The 23,526-nt window shown below is 50.3% G+C and overlaps 1 protein-coding gene across 1 annotated transcript in view; it reads left to right on the forward strand.

Moving 5' to 3' along the window:
* Positions 1 to 23,526, forward strand: part of LOC109245866 (myosin-13) — a 53,209-nt gene that overhangs the window by 23,856 nt on the left and 5,827 nt on the right. The window contains exons 17-33 of the mRNA XM_053892895.1: positions 2,160 to 2,277; positions 3,351 to 3,474; positions 4,756 to 4,892; positions 5,602 to 5,857; positions 8,096 to 8,338; positions 10,626 to 10,802; positions 11,394 to 11,539; positions 11,654 to 11,744; positions 13,321 to 13,710; positions 16,471 to 16,597; positions 16,677 to 16,795; positions 18,700 to 18,896; positions 19,281 to 19,464; positions 19,845 to 20,010; positions 20,946 to 21,070; positions 21,844 to 22,152; positions 22,228 to 22,431. Of these exons, the coding sequence (XP_053748870.1) occupies positions 2,160 to 2,277; positions 3,351 to 3,474; positions 4,756 to 4,892; positions 5,602 to 5,857; positions 8,096 to 8,338; positions 10,626 to 10,802; positions 11,394 to 11,539; positions 11,654 to 11,744; positions 13,321 to 13,710; positions 16,471 to 16,597; positions 16,677 to 16,795; positions 18,700 to 18,896; positions 19,281 to 19,464; positions 19,845 to 20,010; positions 20,946 to 21,070; positions 21,844 to 22,152; positions 22,228 to 22,431 (3,113 nt within the window). The remainder of the gene's footprint in view (positions 1 to 2,159; positions 2,278 to 3,350; positions 3,475 to 4,755; positions 4,893 to 5,601; positions 5,858 to 8,095; positions 8,339 to 10,625; positions 10,803 to 11,393; positions 11,540 to 11,653; positions 11,745 to 13,320; positions 13,711 to 16,470; positions 16,598 to 16,676; positions 16,796 to 18,699; positions 18,897 to 19,280; positions 19,465 to 19,844; positions 20,011 to 20,945; positions 21,071 to 21,843; positions 22,153 to 22,227; positions 22,432 to 23,526) is intronic.

The raw sequence follows: 23,526 nt of genomic DNA on the forward strand, positions 1-23,526 counted from the left end.
GTTGAAACGGAGCTGTCCCCCTGGTTAAGCATCGAACAAAATTATTGGCTTATGTGTGGATGTTGTATCATAAAGAAAATTGAGTTCCGTTATTGGTGTTTTATGGGCACGTTTGCACAAATCAAACACATATGGCATGACTTACCCATAGGGCGCATGCCTGCAAATATCAAGTGACAGGGGGTTACATCCTGCTGGCTGCAGCCTGTGCCTCTAGGGGCCCCCAGGGTGTCTGGCGGTCCACTGGTTTACTTTTTCTCTTGGAAGGTAAATTGTGGGGAAATCTCCATCTCTTCCTCTCCATTTGGCTTCTCCTTCACTCTGGCACCTCTCTGTTTTCTTTCCCATTTCTGAGAAAAGACTAAGACAATACCATAGACATACATACTGATAGGTTAATAGACTATTAGACTAATAGACTAAGACATGTAATGGAATACATATTATATGTATGTACATATGTATAATATATGTATTGTATGTATGCATATATGTAATATATATACTACATAATGAATAGACCCTAGACATACAGGAGCCTTGGTGACGCTTTGGAAGGTGCCTAGTGGTGCCTCTTCATTTTTTCTGTGAGGGGGGTGCTCACGGGGAGGGGGGCAGTTAGTCATCCTTGGAACTGGCCAGCTCTGGGAAGGGCAGCCCCTCGGGGTCTGCAAGGCCCCAAGATGCCAAAGCCTTGTAAGACACAGGGTGTAAGAAACACGATTCACACAATTGCCCACAAAGCTGAGATGGCAGGGAAGGAGTGACGGAGGTGATGGATGAGGGGTAAAGAGCAAATTCTTTAGCAATGGTAACCCGAGAAAGATAAAGCAATAGCTCGGGGGACTTTTTAGAAGTCTTGCACGTGGGTCAGAGGGCAAAGAGGATTCTTTTTATGGGCTTTCCAGAGACCGTCTCCGCCTGGGTTGGGAGGGACACGGGAGAGCCCTGTGAGACGTCAACCCTCTTCTGAGCCTGCAGCAAAAGCAGGGGCCCCTGAGGAGGAGGGGTCCAGTCTCAGCTCTGCGACTACCCAGCAGGACCCTCACGTCTCCAGGAAGGGGGGGGCACAGAAAGTCCAAGTTCACACAGCTAGCAAACGGCACAGCCAGCATCTGAGCCCCTCAGAATCCTCATCTGGCAAATACTGGGAGCTGGACGAGGTGAGCCCTAAGCTTCGTTCACCCGAGAAGTCCTCTGAGTGTCTGATACAGTTCTCCTTGGTCTTAACCACTCCTTCCTCGAGGGAATCACTGTCCAGTAGAACCTTCAGGAATGACGGAAATGTTTACGTCTTGCTGTCCAGTATGGCGGCCACTGGGTATGAGACATGAGGCTAGCACAACCGAGAAAATGAACTTGCCGTTTTATTGAATTTAAACAACCACGCGCGGCCAGAAACTATTGTACCAGCCAGCACAGCTCTAGCAGAACCTTGAAAACTGCATAAATGAATAGTCCTCTCTCCACCCAGCAACCAGGAAAACGTGTGGGCCTTCTAGAAGTTTCCAGAAGTTTCATTAAAGACAGCTTTAGCCCTCCCCCAAACCTGCAACTTAGGGAACCCACAAGGAAAAGCCATTACACAGCCATGATACTGCTCCTAATCCCTCACCCAGCCCCAGTATAGAATTTTCCCAGTCCCCGTTTGGTGTCTGACCCAAGAGCACCCCCACTGGGGGGCTTGTTCCTATGGCTCCTCTCCTCCCACCCAGCTTTGGTGGTCCCCCTTCTTTCCCAGAGCTCAAGCTGCCCTCTCTTTCTCTGTCCCTCTAAAGGCACAGCCTTCAGAGCCTACATCCCTGTCCTTGAGTAGAGAAGGGCATCTCGAGTTCTCCAATGGGAAGTCCAAGGGGAACCCACACCCATTCTGCTCTCCCTTGGAGCCTAGCTACAGACTCAAGGCTGAAGATCAGTATTTGGTCTTTTATCCCATAGTAATGGAGCGCTCGAGTGTCCCTAGGAGGTTGGGACTATTTCTTCTGTGACGCTGTAGGTAGGCTCCAGCCATTCCCAACCCCTCCATTTTAGAGCTGGCACTGACTCTTTCCACTCAAGTCTGGGTGTGCTGGCATGTCTCACGGCAGCCAGACCGTCAAAGACGATGGGAAAGCTGCTGACATCCCCCCCACCACCACCCTGGGGCTTTCTCTCCCCAGGAGTCATGGACCACTACTTGGTCATGCATCAACTGCGCTGTAACGGGGTCCTCGAGGGCATCCGGATTTGCAGGAAAGGATTCCCCAGCCGGATCCTCTATGCTGACTTTAAACAGCGGTAGGTCACGTGACTTTGCCTCTGTCTCCTTTTGAGGGCACCGTGTGCATTTCCCGAAGGGGCCCCTCCGGCTGGGTGTTGGGTGAGCTCACAGCCTCCCAGGGTCTCCGTGAGCTGGAGGATGATCTAAGCTCAAAGCAAGTGCAGGGCCAGCCCCAAGTGGTCGCAAGGTCCAAGCCCCGACCCTCCAGACCAGGGCTTCTCAACTTCTGCCCTGTTGGCATCCGGGGCTAGATAATCCTCCACTGTTGGGGCTGCTCTGTGTGTTGTAGGATTTTAGCGGCATCCCTGGTCTCTACCTACAATGTTGGTAGCAAAGCACACCCCACCCAAACTGGGATGATCAAAAACGTCTCCAGACATTCCCACATGTCCCCTGGGCACAGGTGGGGGCGTAGGGGGGGAATAAATCATCCCCATTTGAGCCCCACTGCTCCCGACCAGCACTCTCCTCCCAGCTGCCATCTGGGCCCACAAGTCAAGTCCAGGCCTTGTCTGGAACAGAGGAAGGGAGGGGACGCTCCAGAGGTAAGAGGCCCAGAGGTCTGCAAGTCGTAGTTGATGTCAAGGTCCTTTTATGTCAAATGAGAACCATTTCCTTTGAAAGCAAACAGCCCGGGGTCTTTCTCGGGGATTAAATCCATTCAGGAAATGTTGTCCCTCAACTGAAACTGCCATCTGGCCTATCATCGCCATGCTGATGAGAGGGCACAAGTAGGGAGTAGGCCTGACCCAGCTTCCAGTGCCAGACTTGAGTGCCGGTGAGAGGTCTCTGTGTGTGCTTCCTGTGTGCTTGGCCAACTGCTGGCAGATTCTTGTCGCCTAAACCGCGGCGGCTCTCTGGAGTCTGTCTTTCCTCGGGGGAGGGCATGGCCTTCCTGACCCAGGTCGTCACAGAATGACTGGCCCGGGCCCTGGCAGGGCTCTCGGGCCCCTGGGCCTGGACACAGAGCAAAGTGCATGAAGGGAACACCTTCCCAGCTCTGTGTGGCCAGAGGCCCTTCTCCCCGAAGACTACCCCCACACACACCCAGCTGCCGGGAGGTATCTCATCAGCCTGTCTCCCCCCTCAGCTACCGGATCCTCAGTGCCAACGCCATCCCCGAAGGGCAGTTTATTGACAGCAAAAACGCTTCTGAGAAGCTGCTGAGCTCCATCGACGTGGACCGTGAGCAGTATAGGTTTGGCCACACCAAGGTGAGAGCATGTGAAGCGGGGACACTCCCAACCCGTGTAACCCACAGCCCCAGGCTGCTCGTCGGCCGGTCAGGGGAAAGGGCTCTTCACCCGTCCGGTCAGCCTGGAAACCCCTTTGCACAGGAGCCCAAGCAGAGGCAGCCTGGGTCTAGGTGTCGAGAGTTCTGTCTCTGTGTTGGTTTCTAAGTGGCCAGCGGCTTAATTTGGAAGCCAGGGCCTCCTCAGCAATGGAGGAAAGCAATAGAAAGTTCTAGTGTCCTGAGAGAGCAGAGAAAAGCACTTTTTTTAAAAAATGTTTATATATTTTTGAGACACAGGGAGAGAGACTGAGTGCGAGCAGGGGAGGGGCAGAGAGAGAGAGAGAGGGAGACACGGAATCCAAAGCAGGCTCCAGGCTCCAAGCTGTCAGCACAGAGCCCGACACGGGACTCGAACACATGAACCGTGAGATCAGGACCTGAGCCAAGGTCGGACACTTAACCACCTGAGCCACCCAGGTGTCCCAAGAAAAGGCACTCTTAAATGGGACAAAAGAGTCAAGGAGAGAGGAAAACACAGCAAGGATTCCAGGAACAGTGACAGTTTGGAGGGAATGATTACAACAGATAAAAATGGCTGCCATCTAGTGATCACATGTGGATCCAGCCCTGTGACACCCCCCCCCCATGCACCTTGCACTCAGTCCTCCCAGTATCCCAAAGGTGATAAGGATAGTTCTGACCTCGTGGGGTTGCAGGTCGGGCCAGGGATATAAAGGCTCCCAGAGGGCAAAACATTTGCTCGAGGTCCCAGGGACACTGAGGCACAAAGGCCAGCTTCAAATACCGGCCTGACTCCAGAACTCTCCCTCCTGGAAAGGGCCAAGCCGGGCCTGCTGGCCTCCAAGGGTTCCCTGCTTCCTTGGAACATTGGTGTGGGCCGTGGGTGCATGGGTTCAGGGTGGGAATAGTCTCAGATGGGCAAACAGACAAGAGAATGGGGAGGCAGAACTGTCTGTGGATTTCTCCTAATCGGGGCACAGTTGAGTTCTGAGGTTACTTCTGGACTCATCCTCGCCTCCAATATGTAAGGCTGTCCCAGTCGGTCCTTGTGCATTGGTGGCACCTGGAATGTACTTTGGAACAGGGCACAGGAGGGTCCACTGTGGAGCCCAGATGGCTGCCAGTCCCGAGCCAGGGTGCTGAAGGCCGGGGGCTGGTTTGGACACAAACAGGCTCCTGGGAGGGCCCAGATTCCACACCTGCTGAGAACAAAGCCAGGCTCATGTCTCCCCTGATTCAGGTGTTTTTCAAAGCCGGACTTCTTGGACTCCTGGAGGAGATGAGGGACGAGAAGCTGGTGACCCTAATGACACACACGCAGGCCATCTGCCGGGGGTACCTGATGCGGGTGGAGTTCAAGAAGATGATGGAGAGGAGGTGATGTGGACCCTCGTCCCGGCTCACACCGCCCTCCCTACCTAGCAGCTGACTGCTGCTTCCTGGTTTTAGTCTTGGGGCACTAACGTCCTCGTTCATTCACTTAACCGACACCTGCTGAGCGGGCCATTCTGTGCTGGGGACCCCGCGTGGTGCTGGGGATGCAGAAAGGAGTCCTTCCCTCCAGGAGCTCAGAGACGGGCCGGAAGCAGACACTTGCATGTTTGACTGTAACGCCCGTGACAAGTGCAATGTCAGAGTCACGTTCAGGGCAATGGGGGGGTGGTGAGGAAAGCCCTCCACATGGCTGGGAGTTGGGGCTGGCTGAAGGGGTCAGCAAGAAGAAAGAACTTTCCGAAGCAAGCTTTGCATGGCCTGAGAAAGGAGGGCTTGGAGGCCACCATGGTGGGAGCGAGGAGGGAGGAGCGCTCAACGCGGGCTCCCCTGCACCGAGTTAATGAGGCAAGGCTGGGTCATCGGGCTGGGGAGCCATGGAAGGCACAGATGGCCCGTGTCCTCCCTCAGCTCCCAACCTCAACGAGTGCTGTTTCCTCTGAACCCTCAGAGAGCACTGCAGGGTTCACAGGAGCTGCACGGCTCAGCTTCCCGCGTAGCGGGAAAGGGTGAAGGGTCTGGGCCCACGGGGCAGGTGGGGGTGGACACAAGTCCTTGCTGTGGTTCAGTAACCCCAGTCCTACTGGGCGAATAGGGAGTCCATCTTCTGCATCCAGTACAACATCCGTGCCTTCATGAACGTCAAGCACTGGCCCTGGATGAACCTGTTCTTCAAGATCAAGCCCCTCCTCAAGAGCGCAGAGGCCGAGAAGGAGATGGCCACCATGAAGGAGGACTTTGAGAGGGCCAAGGAAGAGCTGGCCAGATCCGAGGCTCGCCGGAAGGAGCTGGAGGAGAAGATGGTGACCCTGCTGCAGGAAAAAAATGACCTCCAGCTACAGGTCCAGTCTGTAAGTACCTTCCTGAGGAGGCTAGAAAAGGAGGAACAAAAGGGAGGCCGCAGCAGGTGCATCGATTCAAGGGGCAGTGGTGCCACCTAGTGGCACTACAGAGTATTGCAGCCAGTTGGAGGCAGAGATGAGGGCTTGATTTAGCCCAAGCACAGGTGCTTGCTGGGGGCAAGTCTACAAAGTGAATTTCTGCTCGCCCTCATTTGTCTCTGTCTTCCAGAAGGGAATGTGTCTGTCATCATAATTAAAAACTGTCCGGAATGCACCGGAAAATCATGTAACTAAAATCAAAGTAAATCACTAAAATAATTCAAAGGAGAAAGTAATTATATATATATGGTTTTGATAATAGGATTCTACTAAAAAAAAGCTTTGAAGATACGCATTTTTTAAGTTTATTTATTTTGAGAGAGAGAGTGTGTGTGTGTGTGTGTGTGTGTGCGCACACAAGCGGGAGAAGGGCAGAGAGAAAGGGAGAGAGAATCCCAAGCAGGCTCCTCACTGTCAGCACAGAGCCCAACGTGGGGTTAAATCTCACGAACGGTGAGATCATGACCTGAGCCGAAGTTGGACGCTCAACCGACTGAACCACCTAGCCACCCTGATAAGCATTTTTATTATTTAAAGTAATTTTTTTCTAATGTTTATTTTTGAGAAAGAGAGAGGCAGAGCCTGATCGGGGGAGGGGCAGAGGGAGAGAGGGAGACACAGAATCCGAAGCGGGCTCCAGCTCCGAGCTGTCGGCACAGAGCAGGACGCGGGGCTCAAACTCACGAACAGTGAGATCATGACCTGAATCGAAGTCAACGCTTAATGGACTGAGCCACCCAGGTGCCTCAAAGCATTTTTAAAATCAAGGAAATAGGGGAAACGAAACCATACCTAGTATGTGGTACAATAATTGTATCAATACACAAGTTAAGATGCTTATCAATTGCCCTTTTGAATGAACTCCTAAATGCCTGGCACTTGCAAAGCATTTTCTCCTCCGTTGTTCACTTTCCAGTCAGTACAGGTGGTTATTAAGAGCATTTTCCCAAGCCGAGTGGGCAAGAGGACTAGTTTTGGAACCAGAGAGCTAGATTTATATCCCTGGCCCTCCACTTGATGGCTGTGTTGCCTCGGGCAAATTTCTTAGCCTCTTTGTACCTCGGTCTCCTCATCTGTAAAATGGCCACAGTAATAGTACCCATGTCCTAGGGTTATAGGGAGGATCAGATGAGTCCCTGCATGCAAAATGCCTAGCACATAGTACATGTTCAGTTAACACACACACTTATTCTTATCCATAACCTTGGGATGTGTGTCCAGTTTTTACAACACTTATATAAAAAGAAGTAGCCCAATTAAGTTTAAGAATATAATTAGCTAATCTTGGTCTGTCCAAGAGACTCATTACAGAGCCTTCTGGGATACATTTGTATGTTATCACTTCATTCCTGTCTGTTTTGAATTTTCTGCCCTGTGGCTCCAGGAGGCAGGGCTAACTAGGCATCGACAGGACTTTTCCATTGGAAGTGAAAAGGTAGTAATGTTTCAAAAATGCCACTTAGCTGGTGGTAACATCGAGTAGATGAGTCGTTTTTCACCCCATAGTAGATGGAAGCATGAAATGGCCAGTGCCCAAATCTGACAAATTTGCAGAAGCTTTATGAACTTTATGCAGTCCTTTGTTTGCAATTATTTTAGGTGTTTTCTAGTAAGTGGATGTCCCTGGTGGTTTTTTTAAAAAGGTGTATACAAGGGTGCCTGAGTGGCTCAGTTGGTTTAAGCATCTGACTTCGGCTCAGGTCATGATCTCACGGCCCGCGAGTTTGAGCCCCGCGTCGGGCTCTCTGCTGACAGCTCAGAGCCTGGAGCCTGCTTTACATTCTGTGTCTCCCTCTCTCTCTGCCCCTCCCCTGCTCACACTCTGTCTCTCTCTCTCTCTCTCTCTCAAAAATAAAGATTTTTAAAAAGGTGTATACGAATGGTATATAAGTGGTGTGTGTGCATCTGTGCCAATGAGTGTGTGTGCACGTGTGCGTGTGTGCACATGAATGTGTGCATGTGTGTTTGCGTTTAGACATGTGAGTGTGTGTGTGTGTGTGTGCACACGAGTGTGTGTGCAGGTGCATGTTTGTGTGTGTGACCTATTCCTTGGCTTAGGTCTAGATAGTGGGCTTTTGGAGGGCAGAGCCCTTCCCTTGTAAGGTTTGCCGAGAGTCTGACCAAAACACAATGATCTGGCTCTTTCAGGAAACAGAAAATCTGATGGATGCCGAGGAGCGGTGTGAGGGACTCATCAAAAGCAAGATTCAACTGGAAGCCAAAGTCAAGGAGCTGAGCGAGAGGCTGGAGGAGGAAGAAGAGATGAATTCGGAGCTGGTGGCCAAGAAGAGAAACCTGGAAGATAAATGCTCATCCCTCAAGAGAGACATCGACGATCTGGAGCTGACCCTGACAAAAGTGGAAAAGGAGAAACATGCCACTGAGAACAAGGTGGGCAACCCCAGGGGTCCCCAGAGTGTCTGGAGCTCCCTCTCTGTGAGGAGGAGACATTGCCTGAGGTCAGGGGTAGGAACGGACGGACAGTTAGTGAGGTCCCACCCAGTCCTCTCCTCTGCCTCGTTCTGGAGCCCGGAGACTCTGCTCAACCCTCCTCCTGCCTGGCTGGCTGCACCCCAAACTTCCAGCCCCAACCCATCCTGCACAAAGGAAGTGATCCTGGAGAAGAAGGATGGCGTCTTATTCATCATCACTTACATTTGTCCCAGGAAGAGCAAACCCAAGTGCCTCCAGGGGCCAGGCAGACGATGAGGCAGGCAGGTGGGGACAGGGGCAGAAAGCTGGATCACACCAAGCGCTCGCAGGGACGTGGGGGCACAGGGACTCTTGTGTGTTACTGGCAGAGTGTAGACTGATGCAGCTTTCAGGAAAGCATCTGGAAATACTTGGTCACATTAAGAATCCACATATCCTTTGAGCCAATGATTCTGCTCTTGAGTGTCTAGACCAGGGAATTCTCCCACCAGCCCAAAAGGGGACACATTCAGTAGCATCGCTTGTGGTGGGGGAGAGCCAGAGGCAGTATCAGGGTCCACACTGGGGAGCGGACATTTGAGGAGTAGAAGATGGCCATCAGGGAGTTCTACAAAGCCAGCAGGAACACCAGGCTTGTACACACAGGGCACCAAGATGGATACGAAAGACCTAACGCTGAAAATAGGAAAATGAAAGGTACAATACAATACCATTCACGTGAACTAAAAATCATATGTACGCACAAGAATACACATTTTACAGAAACAAGTGAAAAATGCAACACCTGATTCACATCGTAATGGTTGCCAATGAGATAGAGCAAGGGATAGGGTTGACCTGGTGTGAGATGACCCAGAGTCAGTGTTGGTTAGACAACCAGGAGTAGGGGAAAGGGACAATCGGAAGGGGTGGAGATTGTGGCAAACAGAAGGGCATTTGCCCTGTCCAAAATGGCAGCCATGACTTGGCTCTAGCCAACTGCCTCCCGGTGGGAATGGGAATCCATTGTCGCCAAAGCCTCTGATTTTCCATGAGAAGCCAGGAGTCCAGATCTTATGTGAAACTGCTTTTCCTTTTTCCACCCTGGTAACTTAACTCAAAAGTTGTAAACTGTTACATGGACTAAAGAAAACATGTCTTCTGCCAGATTCAGCCCACAAGTCAGGTGCTTAACAACCTCTGATCTGGAAGGGTGTCGTACGTGGAACAAAGTTTAATTTAAATGCCTTGCAACTTCAGGGGCGCCTGGGTGGCTCAGTCGGTTAAGCATCTGACATCAGCTCAGGTCATGATCTCACGGTTCGTGGGTTCGAGCCCTGCATCGGGCTCTGTGCTGATGTCTCAGAGCCCGGAGCCCGCTTCGGATTCTGTGTCTCCTTCTCTCTCTGCCCCTCCCCCATTCATGCTCTGTCTCTGCCTCAAAAATAAACAAACATTAAAAAAATAAAATAATGGGGCGCCTGGGTGGCGCAGTCGGTTAAGCGTCTGACTTCAGCCAGGTCACGATCTCGCGGTCCGTGAGTTCGAGCCCCGCGTCAGGCTCTGGGCTGATGGCTCGGAGCCTGGAGCCTGTTTCCGATTCTGTGTCTCCCTCTCTCTCTGCCCCTCCCCCGTTCATGCTCTGTCTCTCTCTGTCCCAAAAAAAAAAAAAAAAACAAAAAAACAAAAAAAAACGTTGAAAAAAAAATTAAAAAAAAAATAATAATAAAATAAAATAAAATAATAAATAAATAAATAAATAAATAAATAAATAAATGCCTTGCAACTTCACATTTGGTGCCCCGCCTTCTGCTTCTTGACAGCACAAGACTCCCATTCTGGATGCTCTTGCATGGCACTTCATCTCTTTCCTTATGCTTCCTACCTTATTCTAACCCCCAAATTCTCATTGATACATTATGATAAATATAGATTGATCGGTTGTCCTTCAGAGGCACCCTATCTGCATCTATCAATATGCTGCCCTGTGAGATCCCTGACCCTCTCTGAAGGAATGATCCTAACGGGAGGATTTGAGGCTCTCTGTGCAGGCCAGTCAGGAAGATGAAGAATTCATAGACTGCCTGTTTCAGGATGATACATCCCACGACACACTAAGCACCTGCCAGGGGGGTAAAGAGGCAGTGGCAAAAAAAAAAAAAAAAAGAATGAAAAAGAGAAAGTAAAGAAAATGAACAATCTAGGTTCTGCTGGAAGCCCCTGACTTCATTGTTTGCACGATTCGATTGTGTTGATACTCTTCCAGGTAAAGAATCTTTCCGAGGAAATGACAGCACTAGAGGAAAACATTTCCAAATTGACCAAAGAGAAGAAGTCTCTGCAGGAGGCCCATCAGCAAACACTGGATGATCTCCAGGTTGAGGAGGATAAAGTCAACGGTCTAATCAAAATAAATGTCAAGCTGGAACAACAAACGGATGATGTAAGGAGATTTTACCACTGCATTCTAAGAGCTATTGCTTGCAGAAGCACGGGCAAGAGCGGGGGGTGGGGGTGGGGTGGGGTCCAGCTTCTGATTCTGAGTCAGAATCCCTGCCTGAGTCTGGACCTCAGCCCCCTCCACAGGAGCCTGGAATGTCGAGTGAGACCCTTAAACTCTTCAGCCTCCGTTTCCACCTCTTGAAATGGGGATACACCCAGATCCACCTCGGAGGGTTTCCGTGGAAAAAGCTCAGGAGGTGGAGAGTGTTCAGTAACCATGACAATGACCATTGTTCCCCATCGTGTTAACACTTTTTGTTCTCGGTGCAAGAGCCGGGTCTGAGGTTTTTCAGGTTTCACTCACGGTTGTGGCTTGAACTTGTCTGGATGGCATCAGTTTTTCTGTTCCTCACACGCCCTCGTGCACCCTGACAGATTTGCACTCATCACCCCCCCACCGCCATGCATATGAGCGAGGGAGGAGTGACGGTGTTCAATCTAGGTCCTCAGAAGCCGTGGGCGGCCACACTGGCTCAGGGGACGAACTCACGTTCTCCCCGGGGTCTCAACCTTTGCACCCACGTCTCCCCAGCTTGAGGGCTCCTTGGAGCAGGAGAAGAAGCTCCGGGCGGACCTGGAGAGAATGAAGAGGAAGCTGGAAGGAGACCTGAAAATGTCCCAGGAATCCATCATGGATCTAGAAAATGATAAGCAGCAGGTAGAGGAGAAATTGAAAAAGTAGGTATTTCATTCATGTTTGACCTCTGTGTTTGAGCCTGAAAGCCAGTCGACCCCCTTTAAAAGGCTTGTATTTCGTGTTATTAAAATATATATATATATATTTATTTGCAGGAAGGAGTTTGACATCAGTCAGTTACAAACCAAAATTGAGGAGGAACAAGCACACAGTTTGCAATTACAAAAGAAGATCAAAGAACTACAGGTGGAAACATCAAAACCCTCCCGACCCTGAAAACCCTTTGCAAGGGGCCCTCCTGCCCTTCTCCCTTTGTTTCTTTGTTTCTTTGTTTCTTTCCCCACCCTGAAAACCCTTTGCAAGGGTCCCTCCTGCCCTTCTCCCTTTGTTTCTTTGTTTCTTTAGCTGCTGGTTTTCCTCCTGTTCTCAGAGCCAGAATGTCCTGTCCTTCCCTTTATGTCTCTGAAATTAACACCTTAATTTTCTCAGTAGCACATAGGCAATCTCCTTGAGAATATTACAGTGTTGCCTAAATGGGATTGGTAAGGGTGCTTTGATCACCACCAGCGAGCTGGGTGCTCTCCACATCTTCTCAGAAGTCACTCCTGGGGCACCTGGGTGGCTCAGCCGGTTGAGCATCTGACTCTCGATTTCAGCTCGGGTCAGGATGTCACGGCTTCGTGAGTTTGAGCCCCGCATTGGGCTCTGCACTGACAACATGGAGTCTGTTTGGGATTCTCTCTTTCCCTCTCTCCCTATCCCTCCCCCACATGTTGTCTCTGCCTCCCTCAAAATAAATAAATGAGCTTTAAAAAAAAAAAAAGAAGTCACTCCCACCCTCAATGGGATGTGTATCCTCCGGGATCTTTTGCTATGGATTTATGTACATTGATCTAGGCGTTGTGAGTTCAAACCCCACGTTGGGCATAGAGATTACATAAAAATAAAATCTTTTTTTAAGAAAAGACCCAAAGAAACTAATAGGATATATTAATGCATACATATGTATATGCACATATACATTAAAATATAAAGGAACAAGAACATTAAACTATATATATTTACATATATATTTATGCACGTAAATATATTCATTAAATATATGGATATTTTATATCTCTTAGTTTAACCATGATACCACAGAGGCTTTGGTTCTGCAACTTGCTCCTTTCTTTCTTTTTTTTTTTAATTTTTTAAATCTTTATTTATTTTTGAGAAAGAGAGAAAGAGAGAGTGAGAGCAGGGAAGGGACAGAGAGAGAGGCACACACACACAGAATCCAAAGCAGGCTCCAGGCTCTAAGCCATCAGCACAGAGCCCTATGCGGGACTCGAACCCACGAACCGTGAGATCATGACCTGAGCTGAAGTCGGATGCTTAACCAACTGAGCCACCCAGGCACCCCACAACTTGCTCCTGCAGACCTGTCCGTGATAGACATGGGTCCAGTCTAACCCTTCACGAATTTCTGGAACACGGCCCCACCATGGTGGATTTGACAAGTCCCATATTTTTTTTAAATTTCTTTTAATGTTTTATTTATTTTTGAGACAGAGAGAGACAGAGCATGAGCAGGGGAGGGACAGAGAGAGAGGGAGACACAGAATCCGAAGCAGGCTCCAGGCTCTGAGCTGGCAGCACAGAGCCCAACAAGTCCCATATTGATGGACATTTAGACTGTTTCCAAGTTTGTTCCTCACTAATTTAATGTTCTAGCATATCCTTTTCTTTGTGATGCCTACCCTCAGTCCCTCACCACCCTGCCCCTTCCAAAGAGGGCTACTCCCCCTCCCCAATATGCCTGATGCAGTGACTCTTTCAGGCCCGCACAGAAGAGCTGGAGGAGGAAATCGAGGCAGAGAGGGCCTCCCGGGCCAAAGCAGAGAAGCAGCGCTCCGACCTCTCCCGGGAACTGGAGGAGATCAGCGAGCGGCTGGAAGAAGCCGGCGGGGCCACTTCCGCCCAGATCGAGATGAACAAGAAGCGGGAGGCCGAGTTCCAGAAGATGCGCAGGGACCTGGAGGAGGCCACCCTGCAGCACGAAGCCACGGCGGCCACCCTGAGGAAGAAGCACGCGGACAGCGTGGCCGAGCTGGGGGAGCAGATAGACAACCTACAGAGGGTCAAGCAGAAGCTGGAGAAGGAGAAGAGCGAGTTGAAGATGGAGATCGACGACCTGGCCAGTAACATGGAGACCGTCTCCAAGGCCAAGGTACCTGACTCCCTGCTCGTAGCAAGTGTGAGGCAGTCACATCCACCTGCCCAGGGGGCAGATGTAATTTGATGCCCGCGAATTCACTTCCCCTTCTAAACCGATTCTCCCCCAATTCTTCCTGCTCCCAACACCCGAAGTCCATTCCGGTCATTCAAGCTTGACCCAATGATCTCCTTGCCGTGCAAGGTCTCATCATCCTTCCCAGAGTCTCAGAAAGCTTTCAGAACCTTCCAACCCATCTGGCATTTTCTACAGCTAAATCTATTGATGGGTTGTACCAAAGGGCCTTGCCGGGCATGGTTTTCTACATGCCACTTCCTCCCTAGCCACCGTGTTAATCCTGGGTGGCATTACCAATGTGAAATTATGCGTGAGAACAGGGGCAGATCCAAGTTTTGTGCCGCTCGAAGTAAAACTCAGGAGGGGAGGGGCTCTTTAAGAAAATGTACCTCAGGGGCGCCTGGGTGGCGCAGTCGGTTAAGCGTCCGACTTCAGCCAGGTCACGATCTTGCGGTCCGTGAGTTCGAGCCCCGCGTCAGGCTCTGGGCTGATGGCTCGGAGCCTGGAGCCTGTTTCCGATTCTGTGTCTCCCTCTCTCTCTCTGCCCCTCCCCCATTCATGCTCTGTCTCTCTCTGTCCCAAAAATAAATAAAAAAACGTTGAAAAAAAAAAAATTTAAAAAAGAAAATGTACCTCAAAATTAGGGGCACCCGGGCGGCTCAGTCACTTGAGCGTCCGACTTCAGCTCAGGTCATGATCTCGCAGTTTTTGAGTTCGAGCCCCGCGTCGGGCTCTGTGCTGACAGCTCAGAACCTGGAGCCTGCTTCGGATTCTGTGTCTCCCTCTCTCGCTGCCCCTCCCCCTCTCACACTCTGTCTCTTGCTCAAAAATAAATTTAAAAAAATTAAAAACAAAAAATAAAATGTACCCAACATTATAAATACAAAGTTAAGCACAAAAGTAAATATTCATTTAGAGTGAGAAAAACAAATCAGGTCCCCGTCTTCGGACACCTCTTCGGGCCATTTGCCAGAAATGCCTCCCTAGAAATATATTCTGCTTGCATGCAGCTTCCTTCCCCACCTGGAACCTTTTATAGCCACCTGCATGACCTAGGGCCCCTGGAAGTGAGGGTTGTGAAGCTCAAACCTCACCAGATTCATGGTAAAGCCGCTCCTGTGTGACTTCAAGGCAAACCTTCCTCACGGAGTGACTATGTGCTTCTAGATTCACGGTGCCTCTTGCTGTCCTTGTTTAGGATCTGGATTCACAGCCGGGCTTCGTCTTGATTGCTTCCTCACTGCCTGACTGCCACTCCTTTTTCTCTCTTGCTTGCCTCCCCGGTTTTCTGCCCTTCTTGGCTTTGTCCTCCCTCTCAGGAGTTATGTATTCTCTGTCTCCATCTCTGTCCCTCTCCCCCGTAACACACGGGCCAGGTCTCAGGGTTGCCTGGGTTAGAAGTGAGGATGGCAGCACCCACGCGCAGCACCGCCTTGTCACCTCCCTTTCTCTGTCATGCTTCCCGCTCTCCGTTCTCAATTTTAAAATCCAGTGGAGGAAGTCTTTTATATTGCTTTATTTTTTTTAAGTTGTTGTGTCCTTTGATTTTGTTTCTCCTTGTGAGTCTGCTGTCTCTTTTTCAACTACCCCAGATAAAATTATTTTATGTTCCTATGTCATTTTCTCAAAGATATCCTAAGCACTTTGAGAACTTCCTTAGAATCTAATATCTCTGCCTCTTCTTTTTTTTAAATGTTTGTTTGTTTTTGAGAGAGAAAGAGAGAGCACAAGCAGGGGAGGAGCAGAGAGACAGAGGGAGACACAGAATCCAAAGCAGGCTCCTGGCTCTGAGCTATCAGCACAGAGCCAGAATCAGGGCTTGAACTCATGAACCATGAGATCATGACCTGAGTGGAAGTTGGACACTCAACTGACTGAGCCACCCAGGTGCCCCTACCCCTGACTCTTCTGCTGCCATCTTATACTTCACAGTCTAAGGAAAAATATACACTCAATACATTTATCTTGTGTTACATGAGGTGGGAGGAAGAAGTCGATAATATATGCAAAGTTTTGAAACAAATTTCACAAAAATACAGGCCAACTAGAGGCTACAGGAGTGACTCCCTTCCTGCTATCTCTACCATACAGAACCTTTTGTATAATCGAGTGAAATGTTCAACACTGTCACCTGAATATACTGCTTGCAAACAAATCAGAAGGTAGTATTATTCCAATGGCAATCGAATTACTTACATTGCAAGAAGCTTCTGGGGTTCCTTTGAATAGCATCTCCTCAAAGGTGCCTTTTACAAACCAATCAATACTTAGCTACCAAAACCCTGTTGCTCCAACTTATTGGGGGCGAAGCAGTATTCACAGACAAAAAAAAATAAAGCAAATCTGAAGCGACTGTAATTTTTTAAACTGACATTCAGGGTGCCTCGGTAGCTCAGTCGGTTAGGCATCTGACTGTTGATCTTGGCTCAGGTCATGATCTCGGGGTTCACGAGTTCGAGCCCCATGTTGGGCTCTGTGCTGACAGCCCAGAGCCTGGAACCCGCTTCGGATTCTGTGTCTCCTTCTCTCGCTGCCCCTCCCCTGCTCACGCTCTGTCTTGCTTTCTCTCCCAAAAATAAACATGACCAAATTTGTTTTATTTTACCTGACAAGAAGCCTAAGCCACCATACTTCCCAGTTCAGTCCTGGACACCGGAAACCCATTTTTCCCATTCGTGTTGACTTCTTTCTTAAAAGAGTAACATGGAGAGAATGTGCCGGACCGTGGAAGACCAGTTTAATGAGATCAAGGCCAAGGATGACCAACAGACACAGCTGATCCATGATCTGAACATGCAGAAGGCAAGACTGCAGACCCAAAATGGTAAGGATGGGCAGGGCCCTGGGGTGCAGCCAGGCCACGGGAGAGGACGGTGTGCAACACTCATGCATCTGTTCGGTAGGGGAGCTGAGCCATCAAGTGGAAGAGAAGGAGTCTCTGATTTCACAGCTAACCAAAGGCAAGCAGGCCCTCACCCAGCAGCTGGAGGAGCTTAAGAGGCAACTGGAAGAAGAAACCAAGGTAAGAATGCCTCTTTCTGGCACAGTCACAACCTGAGAAGCCACAAAAAATGGTTGGAGGCAGTGTGACCCCAGGAGGTAGAAAGCTTCTCCTCTGCTGCATAGGAACCTACAGGAACCTGTTCTCTGAGATTACAGGACTTTGACCTTGGATCTCCTTCCTCAGAGCCAGGGTGCCCCATCCTCTGGGTTCCTCTGCTCCCCACGAGGTGGTCTGATAAACATGCCTCTCCAGCCAGGGCATCCCCGGCCCCATTCACTGCACCAGCTTGAATTTCTCTACCTCTCTCTGTGTATCCTTTCCCCCTGCTCAGCCATTTATCCTGACCACCCGAAACGCCCTCCTCTTTCTTCCACATCACTCACGTATCACCTGCTACAACACCTGCTCTTAAGCTCTCCTCCTCCAAAAACACCGCATGGCTTTAGGGACACATTTGGGACACGTACATAAATATGCACATCATCATCATGTTCTTGACTTCGATATCGAGATATTTATGTCCATCATGCCCATTCCCTCCCCCGCACTGATCTATAAATGCCTAGGCAAGAATAATTTTTTCCCTCGTGGTAAACAGTAGGTACAGTGCGTAGAACAGTGCACACAGCAGGTGCCTAATAAATGCTGCCGATGTGTGTTCAAGCGTTAGAATGGGAGTCCAGGAGTCCACAAAGCTGCATTCTGTGATTTTTGAGGTTGCCATGCACCGGCTAAGATCTACAAGGCAATCTTTCAGAATTCTCCAGGGCTCTGCATACCCTTAAAAAAAGAACGAGCACTTTTTGTCTGCCATCTTCCTATCATATGCTAAGGGTCTTCAGTGGGCTGGGGTGGGGGTTGTGGCAGGAAACAGAGTACGAACAAGCAGCGAGAAGACCCACTATAGGAACGAGGCTGTCCTCAGGCCAGGATACAGTAGCAGCTAAGCTCAGGGAAAGCTTTCCCTAACATTGCATCAAACAAGGAGAAAATTATTCCTTTCTCGTTCTGTTTCAATTCTTCTGATTACATAAGGAAAAGATCTCAAGTTGGACACCATCTCCCTAGCAGGTGCTTATTTTCGTTATACAGAGAGGAGGCCTCAGCCACAGAGCCACGGCCGAAAGTACCTAGCTAGAAGGTGATAGATAACTCGGCTTTATGGCTTTATCTCCGTGGCGTTTATTCTAAAGGTTCCCTCCTGTTTATGGCAAATGCTAACACTTTGCGACTTAATGCAGTGTAAAGGTTTACTTTTGAAATGCACGTATTTAAATATAATAAGGGAGTCAGCTTTAAAAAAATTTTAAATGAGGGGCGCCTGGGTGGCGCAGTCGGTTAAGCGTCCGACTTCAGCCAGGTCACGATCTTGCGGTCCGTGAGTTCGAGCCCCGCGTCAGGCTCTGGGCTGATGGCTCGGAGCCTGGAGCCTGGAGCCTGTTTCCGATTCTGTGTCTCCCTCTCTCTCTGCCCCTCCCCCGTTCATGCTCTGTCTCTCTCTGTCCAAAAAATAAATAAAAAAAAAAAAAAAAAAAAAAATTTTAAATGAGGGGCACCTGGGTGGCTCAGTCGGTTGAGCGTCTGACTTCGGCTCAGGTCATGATCTTGTGGCCCGTGAGTTCGAGCCCCACGTGGGGCTGATGGCTCAGAGCCTGGAGCCTGCTTCAGATTTTGTGTCTCCCTCTCTCTCTGACCCTCCCCTGTTCCTGCTCTGTCTCTCTCTGTCTCAAAAATAAATAAACTTAAAAAATTTAAAAAAAAATTTTTTTTAATGAGACGGGATGTATGGAGGTGTGGCAAAGCTTTGTGAAGGCAGCTTGGGAATGGTTCACGTTGGGAAATGCTGGTTTAAAGTGGAAATACCTTAGCTTGGAAGATGGCCAGATAGACATCTTTGCAGTCTCACCATCATACTGCCGTAGGCCAAGAACGCGCTGGCCCACGCCCTGCAGTCCTCCCGCCACGACTGTGACCTGCTGCGGGAACAGTACGAGGAGGAGCAGGAGGGCAAGGCCGAGCTGCAGAGGGCGCTGTCCAAGGCCAACAGCGAGGTGGCCCAGTGGAGGACCAAATACGAGACGGACGCCATCCAGCGCACAGAGGAGCTGGAGGAGGCCAAGTACGGGGTCCCGGGCTACGGCGGGAGAGGTGACCCCAAGACACAAGTGAAGAGACAGAGAATTCTTCCTACTTTGAGAGACTCTCTCTTCCTTCCTCTCCAGGCCCTTGAGTTTTCTTAAGCTTTCAGATGGGGCATCCCTGTCCCTCCCCTGGGACTGTCCACTCCACCTTGTTGCTTTGGTGGCTTCTCGCTGGCCTGCTTTGCCACCCAGCACTTAGCAATTCTTCAGGCGATACCTAGACCCTGTCCGCTCATGACCTTCCAGGTCTCGGTCTTACCAAGTTCCAGTCCCGAACAGACTGTTCCTCCTCATCCGGTCTAACAGGTAGTTCTGAAATAGTCCACCTTTGCCAAGTTGGGGGGAAACTCTGGTTCTTTTAGGAAAAAGCTGGCTCAGAGGCTCCAGGAAGCAGAGGAGAACACAGAGGCAGTGAGTGCCAAGTGCGCCTCCTTGGAGAAAACCAAGCAGAGGCTTCAGGGGGAAGTGGATGATTTGATGCTGGACTTGGAACGCACCAACACAGCCCGTGCCATCCTGGACAGGAAGCAGAGAGACCTGGATAAGGTCTGCCCCCCGAGAGCCCCGGCTTCTCACGCTGGGATGTGTGAGATGCCCACACATCAGGGAGACCCTCTGAGCAGCAAATCACGGTGTGGGCGGTTGGGATTTGCAACGCCTCTCTGCTTTTGTGACTGTCTCTCCAAAGTGAATTTTTAGAGAAAGCTGATTCAGGTTCCCCTGGAGAACCCAAACACCTATAGGAACCCAGCAGACGGCCTGTGGGAATAGCAGAGTCTGGGGCCCGTGATCTAGACCTGTTTCTAGACTCCCAGGACGGGAGGGTGAAACCCTGGCATTGCTGACACAAGCTTCCTTGTTTTCATGGGCTCTCCCGGGTCCCCTGGCCCTTTCTGCTGCTCACGTGTCCCTTGGTCATCTCCCAGGTCCTTGCAGAGTGGAAGCAAAAGCTGGACGAGAGTCAGGCTGAGTTGGAAGCCGCTCAGAAAGGATCCAGGTCACTTAGTACTGAAATCTTCAAGATGCAGAATGCCTACGAGGAGGTGGTGGACCAGCTGGAGACACTGAGGCGGGAGAATAAAAATCTGCAAGGTGATGGGGCGCTTGGGAGGCTCAGTCCGTTAAGTGTCCGACTCTTGGTTTCAGCTCAGGTCGTGATCTCACAGTTCGTGGGTTCGAGCCCCGTGTCGGGCTCTGTGCTGACAGCATGGAGCCTGCTTGGGATTCTCTCTCTCTCTCTCTCTCTCTCTCTCTCTCTCTCTCTCCCTCTCCCTCTCCCTCTCCCTCTCCCTCTCTTCTCTCTCTGTCTCTGCCCCTACCCATCTCATGCTGTCTCTGTCTCTCTCTAAATAAATAATAAATAAGCTTTAAAAAAACTGCAAGGTGAGCTCTCTCCGCACCCCAGGTTTGCACCCGTACCCCTTCTTGCCTCCTCCCTCTTTCTTCTTCCCGCTGTCCCTCAAAACCCTCCCATCTGTTCAGCTGACCCTGGAGCTCAGCGCTGCTCATGTACAGCAATCACACCAAGGTCTCATTCTGCAGCACAAAGGGCAAAATGAATTGCTAAGCTCACCTCTTCTTGGAGAACAAGTTCCCCCCATGGATTCCGTCTCTACGTGGCGTTGTGTCCTCCAGCATATCACTAAATCCCTTAGGACCTCAGACCCCTGATCTGCAAAATCAGACCAGATCCTACACCCCCTAAAACTCCTTCTGGCTCTGAAAGACAATGATCCTATATTCTATGCATCGTCTCCACAAATTTCCTTTTCTGGCCCTCACCGTGACCCTGTTATACACTTTGTGAAGTGTTAAGGGCCACAGGGTGTTGTTCTTACCACTCCTCTCTGCAGAGTTCAGGTGAGGCAACAAACCTGTGTCCTGCTGACCCCTCACCTGAAGGGTCCCCCTGTATCCTGTCCTATATAAACGTGAATGTGTCACCCATCCCCAAGATCCCTGGCAAAATGCCTCGGTTGTCAGCTGGAACCAGATGAAATGATCTAAATCGAGCCCGTCCTTTGCAGAAGAGATTTCCGACTTAACCGAGCAGATTGCAGAGACTGGCAAGAATCTGCAGGAAGTGGAAAAGACCAAGAAGCAGGTAGAGCAAGAAAAGTCAGACCTCCAGGTGGCCCTGGAGGAGGTGGAGGTAAGGGTCTGGGGCAAGACACGAGGAAGCTCAGGAGGGCGGGACCCTGAACGAGGGGGGACTGACTAGACCATGACTTTGGGGCTGTCTCCTGCCAGGAGATGCCAAGGCTTCATGGGAATTAACATCCAGCCATCCCCAGGGAAACAGCTGTGCTGTGTTTCTCCTCCCGGGGCCCCCTCCAGCTCAGCTCATCACATCTCCCCTTTTGAAAATAAATAAATGTGTTCATTATGCCCTCAGTGTCTTCCTCTCAGGAAGCAAGAATCCATCATCAAACATCCTGAGAGCTGTCTCAGAATTGCTCGGTTTTTACAGTCACACACAACCATCTTTGGCCACTGGGACTTCTGTAAAGGCAACATATAGGCTCAGTGTCCCGATGCCCTGATCAGTGTGGCCAGCGCAGGTCGGGTGGACAGTCGCGCTGTGTCTAGGGAAATTTGCATAACGCAGGATGACCGGAAAGCAATTACCCTGTCGTTTTGGAGAATAAGTGGCCCCTGACTTATGGTCGCTTAGAATAGACACACCCAATAAAGGTTTTACTGACTCAAAAAGATGCTCCGTCCTCCGCAAGACATAAAATTGTTAATAACAGATACAAAGTTTTAGTTCCAGTTTCGTTACTGGGAGGGTCATTTGGGGCCAAATTGCTTGACCTCTGGCTCTCTGTAAAACGGGTAAAATAACACCCGTTTTCTCGTAACGGGGAGGAAAACAGCCGTTTGAGAAGACAGCTGCCCACCCAGTCACCCGTCTGCCTTCATCAGGGTTCCCTGGAACACGAAGAGAGCAAGATCTTGCGCATCCAACTGGAGTTGAGCCAGGTGAAATCCGAGCTTGACCGCAGGGTCACTGAGAAGGACGAAGAAATCGAGCAGCTGAAAAGAAACAGCCAGCGGGCCGCAGAGGCCATGCAAAGCGTGCTGGATGCCGAAATCCGGAGCCGGAACGATGCCCTGAGGCTGAAAAAGAAGATGGAGGGAGACCTCAACGAGATGGAGATCCAGCTGGGCCATTCCAGCCGCCAGGTGGCGGAGACCCAGAAGCACCTGCACACCGTGCAGGGCCAGCTCAAGGTCAGCGCACAGGCCCTGGCGGACCCGGGGGGCTCTCGGCCTGGGCTCCAGCCTCACGCCAGGTTTTCCCTGAAGGCTTCCCAGCTGCACCTGGATGACGCCCTGAGGAGCAACGAGGACCTCAAGGAGCAGCTGGCCATTGTGGAGCGCAGGAACGGCCTCTTGCTGGAGGAGCTGGAGGAGCTGAAGGCGGCCCTGGAGCAGACAGAGCGGACCCGCAGGCTGTCGGAGCAGGAGCTTCTGGACGCCAGCGACCGCGTGCAGCTCCTGAACTCGCAGGTGCGTCCATCCGGAGGGGCACGGGGGACAGGCAGGCCACCCATACGGTGGAAGGCAGCACCCTCCCTTCCTCCCAGACCAGCGGTCAAGAGCCAGTCGCCTCAAGCTTTCGTTCTTGGAATGAGTAGGCTCCAGATGCCAGATTTCTGAGCTGTCTTTAAGCTGAAGATGCACGTTGTGGGGACATCAGAGAAGGCAAGGATGAATTATTACATAACGAGACCGGAGGAGGAGACATCCAAGCCACCACCTTGGAAAATGAGAATTGTCTTTCAAAATAATTACGTTGTTACATTTGTAAAAGTTTCTTTAATTTCTTTGAGTTTACTTATTTATTTTTGAGACACCGAGAGAGAGAGAGAGAGAGAGAGAGAGAGAGAGAGAGAGAGAGAATCCCAAGCAGGCTCTGCACTGTCAGCACAGAGCCCGATGCAGGGCTCAAACACGCAAACTGTGAGATCATGACCTGAGCCAAAATCACCAGTCGGCCGCTTACCCGACGGAGCCACCCAGGCACTCCAGGCACCCCTACCTTTATGAAAGTTTTTTTTAAATTATTTGTTGCAAAATATAGACGATACAAGCACATGAACAGAAGAAAAATACCAGGGCGTCTGGGTGGCTCAGCCAGTTAAGCGTCTGACTTTGGCTCAGGTCATGATCTCATGGTCACGAGTTCAAGCCCCACATTTGGCTCTGTGCTGACAGCTCAGATCCTGGAGCCTGCTTCCGATTCTGTGTCTCCTTCTCTCTCTGCCCCTCACCCACTCATTCATCCTCTCTCTCTCTCTCTCTCTCTCTCTTTCTCTCTCAAAAATAAAACATTAAAAAAATTTTTTAAAGAATTGTTTCACATTTTAGGGACACCTGGATGGCTTAGTTGGTTAAGCATCCAACTCTTGATCTTGGCTCAGGTCATGATCTCACGGTTCATGAGTTTGAGCCCTGCGTCAGGATTTTCTCTCTCTCTCTCTCTCTCTCTCTCTCTGCCCCTCCACCCCCCTCAAAAAAAAAAAAAAACAAATTTCACGTTTTATATACTTATGTCTACCCATCCTTTCTTTGCTCCAACACCTCTTACTGAATATTCTTCCT

Source organism: Panthera pardus, unplaced genomic scaffold, assembly GCF_024362965.1.
Source record: "Panthera pardus isolate Hobbes unplaced genomic scaffold, ASM2436296v1 HiC_scaffold_3, whole genome shotgun sequence".
Lineage (NCBI taxonomy): Eukaryota > Metazoa > Chordata > Mammalia > Carnivora > Felidae > Panthera > Panthera pardus.